The sequence below is a fragment of the Durio zibethinus genome, chromosome 2, assembly GCF_047325235.1.
Source record: "Durio zibethinus cultivar Kanyao isolate XHJ-2024 chromosome 2, ASM4732523v1, whole genome shotgun sequence".
Taxonomy (NCBI): domain Eukaryota; kingdom Viridiplantae; phylum Streptophyta; class Magnoliopsida; order Malvales; family Malvaceae; genus Durio; species Durio zibethinus.
In genome coordinates, this window is record NC_143163.1 from 12,572,666 (window position 1) to 12,584,641 (window position 11,976).

At 27.7% G+C, this 11,976-nt stretch overlaps 2 protein-coding genes across 8 annotated transcripts; one reads left to right on the forward strand and one right to left on the reverse strand.

Annotated features, from left to right (window-relative positions):
• The first annotated feature begins 6,641 nt into the window (after nucleotides 1-6,641).
• Nucleotides 6,642-9,689, forward strand: LOC111309298 (protein NUCLEAR FUSION DEFECTIVE 6, mitochondrial-like). Of its 7 annotated transcripts, XM_089750463.1 has the most exons (5): nucleotides 6,642-6,876; nucleotides 7,005-7,126; nucleotides 8,470-8,577; nucleotides 9,158-9,240; nucleotides 9,528-9,689. In XM_089750463.1, the coding sequence occupies exons 1-3, from the start codon at nucleotides 6,731-6,733 to the stop codon at nucleotides 8,562-8,564; spliced, it is 363 nt and encodes a 120-aa protein (XP_089606589.1). In that variant the 5' UTR covers nucleotides 6,642-6,730; the 3' UTR covers nucleotides 8,565-8,577; nucleotides 9,158-9,240; nucleotides 9,528-9,689. The 7 variants fall into 7 exon arrangements, with proteins under 7 accessions (XP_089606589.1, XP_022764083.1, XP_022764079.1 ...); XM_022908348.2 differs by having other exon boundaries at nucleotides 8,387-8,577; nucleotides 9,158-9,689; XM_022908344.2 differs by having other exon boundaries at nucleotides 9,158-9,689.
• A 557-nt stretch (nucleotides 9,690-10,246) lies between these two features.
• On the reverse strand, nucleotides 10,247-11,581 carry LOC111309299 (uncharacterized protein At4g28440-like). The gene is made up of 2 exons (XM_022908343.2): nucleotides 11,080-11,581; nucleotides 10,247-10,672 (listed from the first exon to the last, which is right to left on the reverse strand). Exons 1-2 carry the CDS (start codon nucleotides 11,339-11,341, stop codon nucleotides 10,470-10,472), a joined length of 465 nt encoding a protein of 154 aa, XP_022764078.1. The 5' UTR covers nucleotides 11,342-11,581; the 3' UTR covers nucleotides 10,247-10,469.
• Between the last annotated feature and the right edge of the window lie 395 nt (nucleotides 11,582-11,976).

Genomic DNA, 11,976 nt, shown 5'->3' on the forward strand with positions numbered 1-11,976 from the left:
TTAGTTTTTTTTAAATCCATTTATTTTTTTCATATCTAATAAGTGCATTTTTTTTTTATTTGGGATTGAAACAAGTTTTTCTTGAAAATTTAAAGTTGAGTTGAAGGTAGAATTTATGGTGTTCCATCTTGTTTTGACTTTTTTTTTGTTACTTATTTCTTTTTTAATCTAATGTTTTTTTAAAAATAGATATTAAAAAATATGTGAACATAGTATCCAGATTTGACTTTTTTTTATCTTTAGTATTTTTTATTTTTTTTAAATTCATGATATAAAATTTTATTTAGTCTTTTTTTTTTCAAATTCATGATATAAAAGTAAAAAAAAAAGACTTACCATTGCGTGTTGTTACGTGCCAAATCAACTTATTTTTTTTATTTTTTTTCTTTTTGTTATTTCATTTTTCCTTTTTTGTTTTTCACTTCCTTCCTTATTTTCCTTTTTTATATTTAATAAATATTTTGAATTTTTTATTATAGGTAAGGCCAATTTTATATTATTGATTAAAAATATTTTTTGTACATTTTTAATTAGATAATTTTGTTAAAAAGTATTAACGAAAGTGTCAATATGGCACTTAGATTTATTTGTTTTCCTTTTTTAAGGCTTTTGATTTTATGGTATAAAGAAAAAAAAGATATTTTTAATCAATAATATCAAATTGGCTCTAAAAATTAAAATAAAACAAAAAAATATTAAATACAAAAGAAAAATTAAATTAAAATAAAATAAAAATTTATGATAAAAATTTTACAAAGAAAGCCCATTGCTACTAATGTCACATGCCAACTTGGTGTTGCTCTATTTTTTTTTTTTTGGTCTTTTATATTTTTTTACTTTTTTTCTCCGTTTAATTCTTATGTCTTTTTAATTAGCTAAATTTTTTTCAAAGAAAAAATAATATGTGGCATTCTATTTCGTTTTTTACTTTTTTTTATTTTTTAATCAAATAATTGATAACAAATATAATTCGTAAATTAATTTTTAAGAAAAATATTAATAAGTGTATGAATAATAAAACAACCCATATTCGATGGGTTTTAATTCGTTTGGATTCGATAAGTGCTCTTTTTATTTAGGATTTAATCAAGGTTTTTTCACCAAAAATCAAGATCGAGTTAAAGGTAAATTTATATTGTTTCATCTTGCCTTAACTATATTTATTAAATTATATTTTAATTATTCATTTATTTTTATATTTATATATGTATTATGTTAATAAAGTTATTATTTAATATATTAATTTATTGAAAATATTATATTTATACATAATTAAAATGTGATCCATCTATCCGTCCATCTATTTTATAAATTTGATTCATTTTAACTTTTGTTTAACTCTTATTCAAGGTCTCAACATGCCATTTTTATGCTTTTTCTTTTATTTTTTTTATTTTTTTCTATTTAGTTATATATTATGAAGAAAAATGTAAGTACCCATATGACACCCTAATTTGCTTTTGTTCTTTCAATTTTTTCAATTATGTAAATTTTACAACAAAGTAGCCAATAGATAAGAATGGCTACATAATACCTTAATGAGCTTTCTTTTCCTTTTTCTTTTTCTTTTTTTCATTTTTCCCTTTTTTTTGTCTTTTTAATAAAAGTAATTTTGTAAAAACAAAACTATGGATTTGTCCATGTGGCACTCTATTGGGTTTTTTATCTCTTATTTCTTTTGTATTTTTAAATTAGATAAATTTTTTAGAGAATGATGCCTATAATAATGTATAGGTCTATGAACCTATCATTAGATATATAACTTAGGAGTTACCATAAATCTTTTTTATTTATAAGTGCAATTGATTACGTAATGAATCTATCATTTTAAAAATGTTCTAAGCTTGGCTAAAAATCTCTAAAAGAATAAGTTCTGATTTATAGTTCAAAACTAAATTTGAGAATACAATTACGAGTGAAAAATGTTATAGCACCCTCACAACGCTTATTCTAAGATGGTACCAATTAATTCTAAATTATCCTAAAGTCTTAGCTACATGGTCTTTTTATTTTTGGCTTGATTTAGACATTTACATATTGGAAAGAATTTTAGGCTTCCCCTACCATTCTGTGGAATTTCTAAAAATTTTTCATTTCCAAGAGTATTCAAAGAACTTATTTGTTCACTTGAAAAAGCTTTGTCCTCAGATTGATTAATTTATTGTTAATCATCATTTTTTTAATTCATTTTTATTGAAAAATATCTAAACTTTCCACCATATTGGAAATATTTAAAACATTTTCTCATCTAAAAACTTCTAAAAAATCAAAACCATTCTTGATTTTTTTTTTAATTTTATCATTAGATCTATCTTATTTTTGTTTACAAGATTTATCTTGATTATTTCTAAAATTGTTTAATTTTATTGAAAATTTTATCTAAATTCTCTACCATTATGGAAAATTTAAATAAAAACTTCACATTTAAAAATTTCTAGAAATACAACCATTCTTGATTTCTAGAATTTCATCATTTGGCACATTCTTATTAGTTTTATTCTTGATCTTTGAAAATTATTTTTATATTTGAAAATTTCATCTAAAATTTTCACCTTTCTTGAAATATTTAAGGCAAAACTTTTCAACTAAAAATTTTCAAAAAATTATACCCATTTGGATTTCTAGAATTTCATCATTGAATTTATGAAGAGTTTTAATTCCAAAACTTATTCTATTATTTCTAAAAAAATTTCTCAATTTGGTTGTTTGAAAATAAATATCAATATTGTCATCGAAATTCTTACTAAAATTTCCACCATTCTAAAGAATTTAAGAAAAACCTTCTTACTTAAGAAAATTTTTTAGAAATTTAACCATTATTGATTTTCTAACATTTCATCATTAGATACAATTCTAGAGTTGTTCATTTTTATTATTAATTGAAAACAAATGACAATTATTATTATTGAATTTTTATCCAAATTAATTTCTACCATTCTGAAAATATTTAAGAAGAAACCTTTTACTTAAAAATTTCTAAAAATCAATCTTCATGTTCTTCTTTTAACTCCACCATAGGAAGTTTTTTCACTTATAATTAAAGTTGGAATTAAATTACATGATTCTAAAGAGCATTTTATTTACTTTCAAGATTTGTATAAATACATGATTCTAATAATATTTTAATTAAAGAAAACTACAATTATAAATATATTTTATTGAACCATATTTTAGTTTTTAAGTGTCAAGCAACTAAACATTTTTTTATTTAAAAATAAATACATAAGAAAATGCGTAACTAAGTACATAAATGATAAAAGGTGAACCAAAAAACTAAATAAGGAAATAAGGAAGTAAATAAAAAACCTTAAATTTGAGTTACAACTTAAACCCTACACAAGTTTAAGCTAAGAAGTTGGCTTAAAATTCTTAGCTTCAAGTTGGTGGGGTCTTGAATACTCCTAAGGCTATACCAAAAACTTGAGTTTTTTGGACTTGGACCAAGACTTCAAGTCTAAACTTTTTCACAAAACCCTCTTCCTTTCTTTATCCTTTATTTCCAAATAAAAGTAGCTTTTCCTTTTCGAAGAACCAACAACCCCGCTCTCAATTTTTTTATCATTGTCTCATTCCTTGGTGGCAAGTTGTCACCTTTAGCCTTTTCTCTTTCCTTTTCCATTATTCTAGCCTTTATTCTCCCTTTCCTTGCTAACCAAGATCCTTACAAGGGAAGGAAGTTTGTGCTCTCCTCAAAAATATAAAGCTTCAAGGCTGTTACCTCCATCGCTGCTATCGACCACTGTTGACTCAGCCATTCACTTAACCCAAAAGGCACCAAAATCCTCTTATCCTCTAATCAATCGACCGCAAAACACCAAAAGAGTCCCAAAATAGAACCCAACCCAAATCTTCATGACCATTTGTCACTACTTCAAAATAACCACTAAGAGCTTGTTTCCCTTCCCCTCTTTCTTTTAGCAAAGTCTAAATAAAGCCTAGAAATCAACTAAACTTGATACTTCTAAGACCATTATCATTGCCCAATTTCCCTTTTTGTGCTATTCCAATTGTGATTGCTTCCCTTTAATTGTCGATTCTTTGTTGTTTAAATAACCAAATAGACCTTGTTGCAACGAAACTCTAAACCGAAATAAAGTCTCAATTTTAAAAAAATTCCTTATCACATTATCAATGCAATCTAATTGTCTCTAAAATACTCTATCTTGAAATAACTAAACTCTCATTTTATATTTTTCATTTATTATTATTATTATTATTATTATTATTATCAAAAATAAAACTAATAAATTAATAAATAAAAGCAAAAAAAGGCAAAATAGATAAAATAAACACAAACATAAAATTTTGATTAAATACAAACGTTGAGATTCAAAAATCAAAAGTTTTTTAAAAGAATTCGGATAAAATTGAATGTTTACTATGCCAATTGATAAAGATACTAAAATAATTCGTATCAAACGGGTTTCAATTCATTTTAATATGATAAAAGGTAAATTTTAAAATTAAAGAGTTCAGATAAGTCATGTTTTTTTTTAAAAAAAAGAAAGATCAAATAGAAAATGTGTTTGTGGTATTTTTTTCTTGACCCATTTTGAAGTGTATATAAAAATGTATTTTTTATTTTTTATTTAGTTTTAGACATATATTATTTTAATAAAGTAAATTTTTTATTTTAATTTAAAAAATTTATATTTAAACTCAATATGAGATATTAGCACGATTTATAAGGTTTTTTTTATTCATTTTTAGTTTTTTTTTCACTTTTTTTGTTTATGTTTTTCCTACTTTTCCTTTTTTTTAATTTTTTTTTGTAATTATTTTTTTAGACAAATGTTACGAGAAACAATAGCCAATTAAGATATCTAGGCTTCATTCCCGTTTATTTTTTTTCCTTTCATTTTTTTTTTAATTTCATAAATTTTATAAAAAATACGATGAATAGATATGATAAAACAAAAAATTAAACCTATGGCTGACCAAGCAATTCAAAACATAACTCAGAAACAAAATAAAAAACATGAAAATAACATAGGATAAAATTTTAGCAAAAAAAAAAGAATTTAATAGAAACCAAAAAATGAATTTTGTGCTTTTCATGTCAATATGAATTGTAGCACATAATTTTTATATAAAAATTATATAAATACACAAGTTTTCATTGTTTTAAACGACATGAATGCATGAATTATTAGATATACTACCAACAATGAGTGAGCACATTTTTAGTTATAAAGAAAATCTCATCTCTTAACAATTTTATTTGCCCAAAAAAAAAATGTGTCATTATTTATCTCTTAACAAATATAATTTAAAAATAAAAAACAATGGAACTTATCTCTTACAAATTTTTTTGGCCCGGTCATGCAAAACTAATTTAAAAATTTTTAAAACTAAAATTTAAAAAATCAATCAATTAAAAAAATTCCATTTAAAATATCCAAATCCTGCATATACCTATTTTTCTTGTTGCCTTTTTTTCTTTTCATGTCTTTTTGTCCTATACTTTTATCTAGTGAAAAGAACTATATTTCTTTTTATTTATGTTCTTTTTTCTTCATTTTCTCCTTTCCATCTTTTCCTATTTTGCATCCTTGCTCAATCCTTTTTTTCTCTCATCTCTTTTTTCTGTAAATTTCTCTCAATCCTTTTTTCTGTTCATCCATCCTCACCCTTTTTTTTTTTTTTTTCTGCTATCATCTCTCTTTCTTATAAAAGAAAAAATTGCTCTCATTTGTCTTTCCTGTAAAATAAAAAAGGAAAGTAAACTAAAATATAACCTAAAAACACACCGTTTAGACATAAAGAAAAAGCCAACATGTTACGGTAAAAAGGGCCTATGGATAAATTTATATATATGTTAAATAATGAAATATGTATTTGAATATAAACGAAATGATAATGATGGATTAAATATAATGAAAAATATAATCACAAAAAAGTTAAATTTAAATTTTAATATTTATAAAATTAATAAATAATTTATCAAAATAAAAATATAAATTTAATAAATTTTACACTTATTAAAAGTAAATCTCTCGTATAATGATTAATAAATTGATAATAAAATTTAAAACTTGAAGCAAATAACTTTTAATATTTTAAATAAATTATTATAATTAAATTTATTTATGGATATTAAAAGGTTTATTTACTAACATAAAATTTTATCGTATTTATTTTATATAACTAAGTCTAAAGTTTTAAGATTATTTGTTTATTTTATTAAACAAACATAAATGAATATTATGCTAAGCTTATTTAGAAATTAATTAGATTATAAGCGATTATCATTCCAATTGGATCAAATTTGGTATGATTTTTTAAAATAATATATTGTATTATATATTTTTAAAATTTAATTTGATTTTGAATTGATTTTCTCTTAAAATTGATCTGAATTAAAATAAATTTTATTGGTTCAATTTAATTTATTTCGATTCATCAATTTTGAGTTTTAATTTTTTAATTTTTATATTATTTTAAAATAATTTTTAATATATTTAAATATATTTAGATATAAAATAATTCTTTTTATTTTATAGAAATTTTAAAAATATATAATCCCATTGGAATATATATTTTTCAATCCAAATTTAATAAAAATATTTAATATTTAAATTATATCGAAAGAAATAATAAAAATTTTTACTCGATCCCGAATCGGTTTCTCGGTTATGTTGGGCGGGGGGGGGTGGGGGGTGCCTGTCTCACGGTTTGGTCCGTCTTCAGCAATGTGAAATTGGCCAGCCACTAGGTATAACGACATCCAATGGCATCGTCCGCCGCCGCCGCCAGATCAGTTATCCGATCAAGCTCTGCTCGCAACGCTGTGTCTCAGCTCTACTCACAAGCCAAAGCAGCTCCTTCGCCGTTTCATGTGTCCTCCAAGTTTCGTCTCTCCGGCCGCATTTTCAGGTTTCACATTCATCTCGCTCAATAAAAACATCTTTTCTTCATTTAAAATAGTGAAAATTTTTCATTTTTCCATATATATATATAAATAGTTTTTCTCTCTTTTTTTTTTTTTTTTTGGGTTTTTGAAGGTGCCCAGTTAAAGCGAGTGTCTGCGTGGAATCTGTGCTGCCATATCACACGGCGACTGCTTCGGCTTTGATGAAATCGATGCTCTCCATTTCTCGACGCAGCTATGTTTGGCTCCCGGAAGGTATTACGATTTCAATTTTTTGGGTTACTTGCTTTCTGGTTTGATGATTACTGAGCTTGGATAAGAATCGGTTCTATTTTGATGGGTTTTTTTCCTCCTTTTGACTCCTTTATTTGCTTCTTTGATCTTGTTTCCAATGAATTCTTGAATGCTTCTTATATTATGGTTCCATAATGTGTAGTTCAAGAAACCAATATGTAGAATTTGGGTGTATTTTGAGTTTGAAATAATAGGAAGGATATGCTTTGCTGTCGTGGTCTTAGGGAATGCTCATTTTAGTTTTCATGTGGTTCAGTTATGCATTTTATCTCATAAAGATTGAGAGAATATTCTATTAATTTCCCTATTCTTTTTAATTAAAAAAAAATGTTGTAGGCCAAGACAAGACTAGATGAAGATCAAGAAGCAAGATGGAATGACTTGGACTTATTTATTTTTTCAATCATTTGAACTAGGCATTGCATTATCTTTAAACTAGACATATTGTGCTTATTATATCTTAGTAATTAAACACAATGTAAATTGAGGGTTAATGCTTAAGTTGTGATTTATCACAAGTGTTTTAGTGCTTTCAATTGAATGCATAACTATAGTAATGTATTTTTTTTACCTGCTTTATCAATTTTCATGAGAAGCTTATTTCTTTTGTTTTTAGATTACAATTATACAACTGTATGCATCTTCTTATATCTCTATACGTGTAGCCCTACATATTTGTTAATGCTATTCATGAAGTTCTTCACATGCTTGCTATGCTGCCATCTTAGAAATGCTTTCTTCTTTGCCTAAGTATCCCTTCGCCAAGTGGCCAACAAAACAAACAAAACACTATTTGGACTTGAAAATGTTGAATCAAACTAGGGAAGAATGATGGAGAATGGAGATATGCTAGTTGAGAGATTAAGATATCAAGGATTTTATTTTATAATTTATGAGTTTGATTGTAACCTCTATGTTTATTTAGGCTATTTTAGATTATTGAGGTTATTTGATATTTATTAGTATTTCACCTTTTTTACATATTAGGGCATTAAGGTTATAATTGGTATTTTGTGTTTTATTAGGGTTTTAGGTTTAGTTATAAGTACCTAAGTTATGTTATTTTGAAGGAGGCTTGGATTTATGAATAATTGATATTTTCTGGATATTTGATATTGATATTTGAAAATTTAGTTGAGAATTGGGATTATTTCTTAAGTGCTTTGAGTATTTGATTACTCATTCTAAGTCATAGCTTACTGATAATTTCTATTCAATCAGCTTGCAATGATGACGTGTGACTAATGTTCAAAGGATTGAACAAGTTTAATGGACAGAATTCTTCCTTCTAAGAGTGTCTGCAGATAGCATAGAAGTTTTCAATGAGCTGACGAGGAACCAAGTTGAATTTCCTAAGCTTTCATACGTAGATGGACCAGCAGATGACATTACTCTTTAACTCCTAAAAAGTGGTAACACTCTATGTCAATTCTTTGTATTGCATTTTTGTAGCTCATAGACATTGGTTGCAAAAATGTATAAAAAATTATTTATTCGAGTCAGCTTTTGTCGATGTTAACTTTGTTTTATTTCTTGAAAAAGTTAATATGATTTAAAAGCACATCCTGTATGTCAAATGGTGCAAAATGCATTGCATATTATTGAATAAAGATGAAAATGATGCTTGATGGATGTCAAATAGTACTGAGAGAAGCTTGTTTAAAAGTTCATTTCTTTTAAAGAGAATGGTGCCTGGAAAGATTCAACTTTTGAATGACTGTTGACTAGGGCAACCACATAATTCCATTCTTGAAGTTTCTTATCTGTTGTTTTCTTCTTTGACTTTAGCTGAAGGAATGTAAAGAAAAAATTAGTTACATTCTGGTTATATGTCATATCGCTACCTCAGATATTTTATATAATTATATATCATATCCTTTTCTAGTTTTGAGTTCTTAGAATCTTAATATATCTGGCATTTCCTTGATTAGTATCATCTTAATATGCATATAGATTGAGTGAATTGTAGTTTTACTTGATAATCTTTTGCAGGTTGGAGGGGCAAGACCCCCTGGAGTTGAGGTTTTAACCCCAGCCACAGTGCGGTACTGAGTTGCATCGGGCCTCCAAAGAAAGTAAATAACCTTGTATGCATTAGCATGCCTGCTTATTGCAGGCACTTCAACCCAAAGCTTTGAGGTGTGACTATTGGAGTATTGAAGAACTCTGGAAATCTTTAGCTCCATATTGGTTTAAATCCTAGAATTACTTTTTGTTGCTTGCCATCCTGGATTCATGTTGAGCCACGGACTTCATACCTCGTCAAAGCTGATGCAGTTTACATAATTTTTTCTAGTTTTTCACTTGAGGAAATATAAAAACATTTTTTTACATTCCTAACACGAGATTTTTTTTTCCGCAGGGCTGTAATCTCCTCTTAATGTTTGCCAGGGTAACCAGACAATTCCACTCTGAAAGTTGTTATAAATTATCATTTTCTTCTTTGGCTTTAGCTGAAGGAATGTAAAAAGACTTTCTGGCTAAAAAAAAAAAGTGTATTTTAACTTTAGGCTTGTCTTTTACTATTTTATATGTCTAATTTTGGGTTCTGGCATTGCCCTGATTGGTATCATCAAGATATATCTGTACATTGCTTCTTCCTGGAGTGAAATGTAGTTATACTTAATAACCCTTGAGGTTCAGTTTGATTTATAGGGGTAAGTAATCTTTAGCACCTAGGCCAATAATGCTTGTCATGCAGTTGTTGCAAATTAACCACGGCGTTTTCACCCTGGACGTAGTGTCGTACTGAATTGTTGGATCAACCCTCCAAAGAAAGTAAATAACGTTGCATGCATTAGCATGCTTGCTCATTGCAGCCTTTTCAACATGCGTAAGCGGTAGCTTTTCATCTTGCATTGATTGAGATGAAGAAAAAGACATTTTCTTTACTCAATCAAAGTTTAAAAATTAGTATTAACACTGTGTAGGCCAAGGAGAGATTCTAGTGATAGCGCACACCATCACCGACGAGAAAGTCAAGTCAACCTTGTTATGTAAGTATAATGCCACACTCTCAATTTCACTGATTAGGGTTCAACCGGCTTACCTCAAGTACTTAAAAAAATAAAAGAAGTCAAGTGAATAATAGTATCGGATTACTATTAACTTTTCCAAATTTAACAGGCTGATTATCACAGCACATAAAAAGATGGAAAGAGAAACACCAAACAAATTTCACAATGAAATGTGTCCCATACTAATAAAAGCTGCATCTCAAATGACTGTTTATGACACAAAAACAAGCATCAAGCCCTTAGGTTACTTTCAAAATATTAACTTCCCAATCACTCAGTCACAGCCCCTAATTCATACCCTGATCAGAAACAGTAACAAGCTCATATTCAACTAAAGAGAGATTGTTATCTTCTTTGACTGCAAATTTAGCAGGTTCAGTGACCTCAATAAGTCCCCATTGATCAACTGCTAGCCTCATTGTTGTTCGCTTGAACATAACAATCTTAGCATTGCGCAAAATCACAGTTGCGCCTTGCTTCATAACGTCAACTGCATTACACAGATTAAACATCATCATTTTATCAAGACCTAACTCATGATATGCAAGAACATCTCTCATTAAAACTAAAGAAGCTAAGCTCGATTCAATTAAACCTTGGCTACCAAATTCGTTCATTGAATACTACCCTGTTTTATACCAACTCCAGAAAATTCAAAGCTGAAAATAATTCTACAAACAAACTCTCAATAAAACGCAAAATTGGTTAACCAAATGTATAATATTAGACTAATAAGCACCATTAAAGGAAAAAAAAAGGCAAATTTCTGTACGAAAAAAAGCTTTATGATGAAATATAGCACTGATTCAATAAAATCCCAAAGCAAATAACATCTATTAAAATATAAAGGCCATAAATTTCTATGGAAAAAATAAGATTGGTAGAGAAAACAGATACCTTGTTCGTTGCGAGCAGTGAAGATGATGGTGCCAGTCTCGTCCCCAACAACGCACTCAGCAATACGGGCAGGAGGGGCGGGCCGTGATAGGATAGCACGGGACCTATTGGGCCTCTGAGAAGTCTTGACTGGGGTCGTCTCCACCACTTTCACGATCAAAGTGTGCCCACTTGTACCGGGATTCAAATCCTCCACTTTCACAAACACCGGCTTTCTCTTCGGCGTCACCTGTCCCTTAGCAGCTTCCGTGGCTGTCGCCATTTCTCAAATTTTTTCAAAGAATAAAAAGAGTTGGTTTCTCTAAAACCCTAGCCCCAACCCCCAAATACGAACCCTCGGATTATGGCAGTATTTGGATTGATTTAAATGGGGACAGCGTAACGGGTACAAACAATTAGGGAAGCCTTAGGGTTTTTGGGTGATTTGGGGATTTGGTTGGACTGTTGATTTTTTAGCAAGTGCGGGAGTTAATATAGAGCGGTTGGAGGGGTTTTGGTTTGTTTTACACGTGATTGAATGGTATTGGATCGGTTTTAGGAGGACCCAGCCTTTCCCCTTCTTAGGGGTTTCACTCACTACTGCCGTACAACAAGCTGCTTCGTTAGTAAGTTTTCCCTTTTTTCTATGACTTTGATAAAGGAAGAAATTATAATTGCTTTTTGATAGTTGTATTTGTACAACTGCTTTTCTTACACGAATTGGATCGAAAGAATTTGTTATAATTGTTGAACATTCGTTTAATTAATAAATTTTAAAATATTATTAATAATCATTTATTAAATTTAATAAATAAAAATTAAATTTATTTATAAATTATTTATTGAAAGTTTTATTTATTTATTCTTTTAAATATAAATAAATTAAATACTAATAAAATTTGCTCTATTTATATTTTA

What these genes read in the sequence shown, in the direction of transcription:
- LOC111309299 (XM_022908343.2), bottom strand. Translation starts at nt 11,341, where the DNA reads ATGGCGACAGCCACGGAAGCTGCTAAGGGACAGGTGACGCCGAAGAGA. An exon ending in CACTGCTCGCAACGAACAAG is followed by an intron (nt 10,673 to 11,079) that starts GTATCTGTTTTC and finishes TGTGTAATGCAG; the next exon opens with TTGACGTTATGAAGCAAGGC.
- LOC111309298 (XM_022908344.2), top strand. Translation starts at nt 6,731, where the DNA reads ATGGCATCGTCCGCCGCCGCCGCCAGATCAGTTATCCGATCAAGCTCT. An exon ending in CTCTCCGGCCGCATTTTCAG is followed by an intron (nt 6,877 to 7,004) that starts GTTTCACATTCA and finishes GGGTTTTTGAAG; the next exon opens with GTGCCCAGTTAAAGCGAGTG. An exon ending in CTATGTTTGGCTCCCGGAAG is followed by an intron (nt 7,127 to 8,469) that starts GTATTACGATTT and finishes GAGTGTCTGCAG; the next exon opens with ATAGCATAGAAGTTTTCAAT.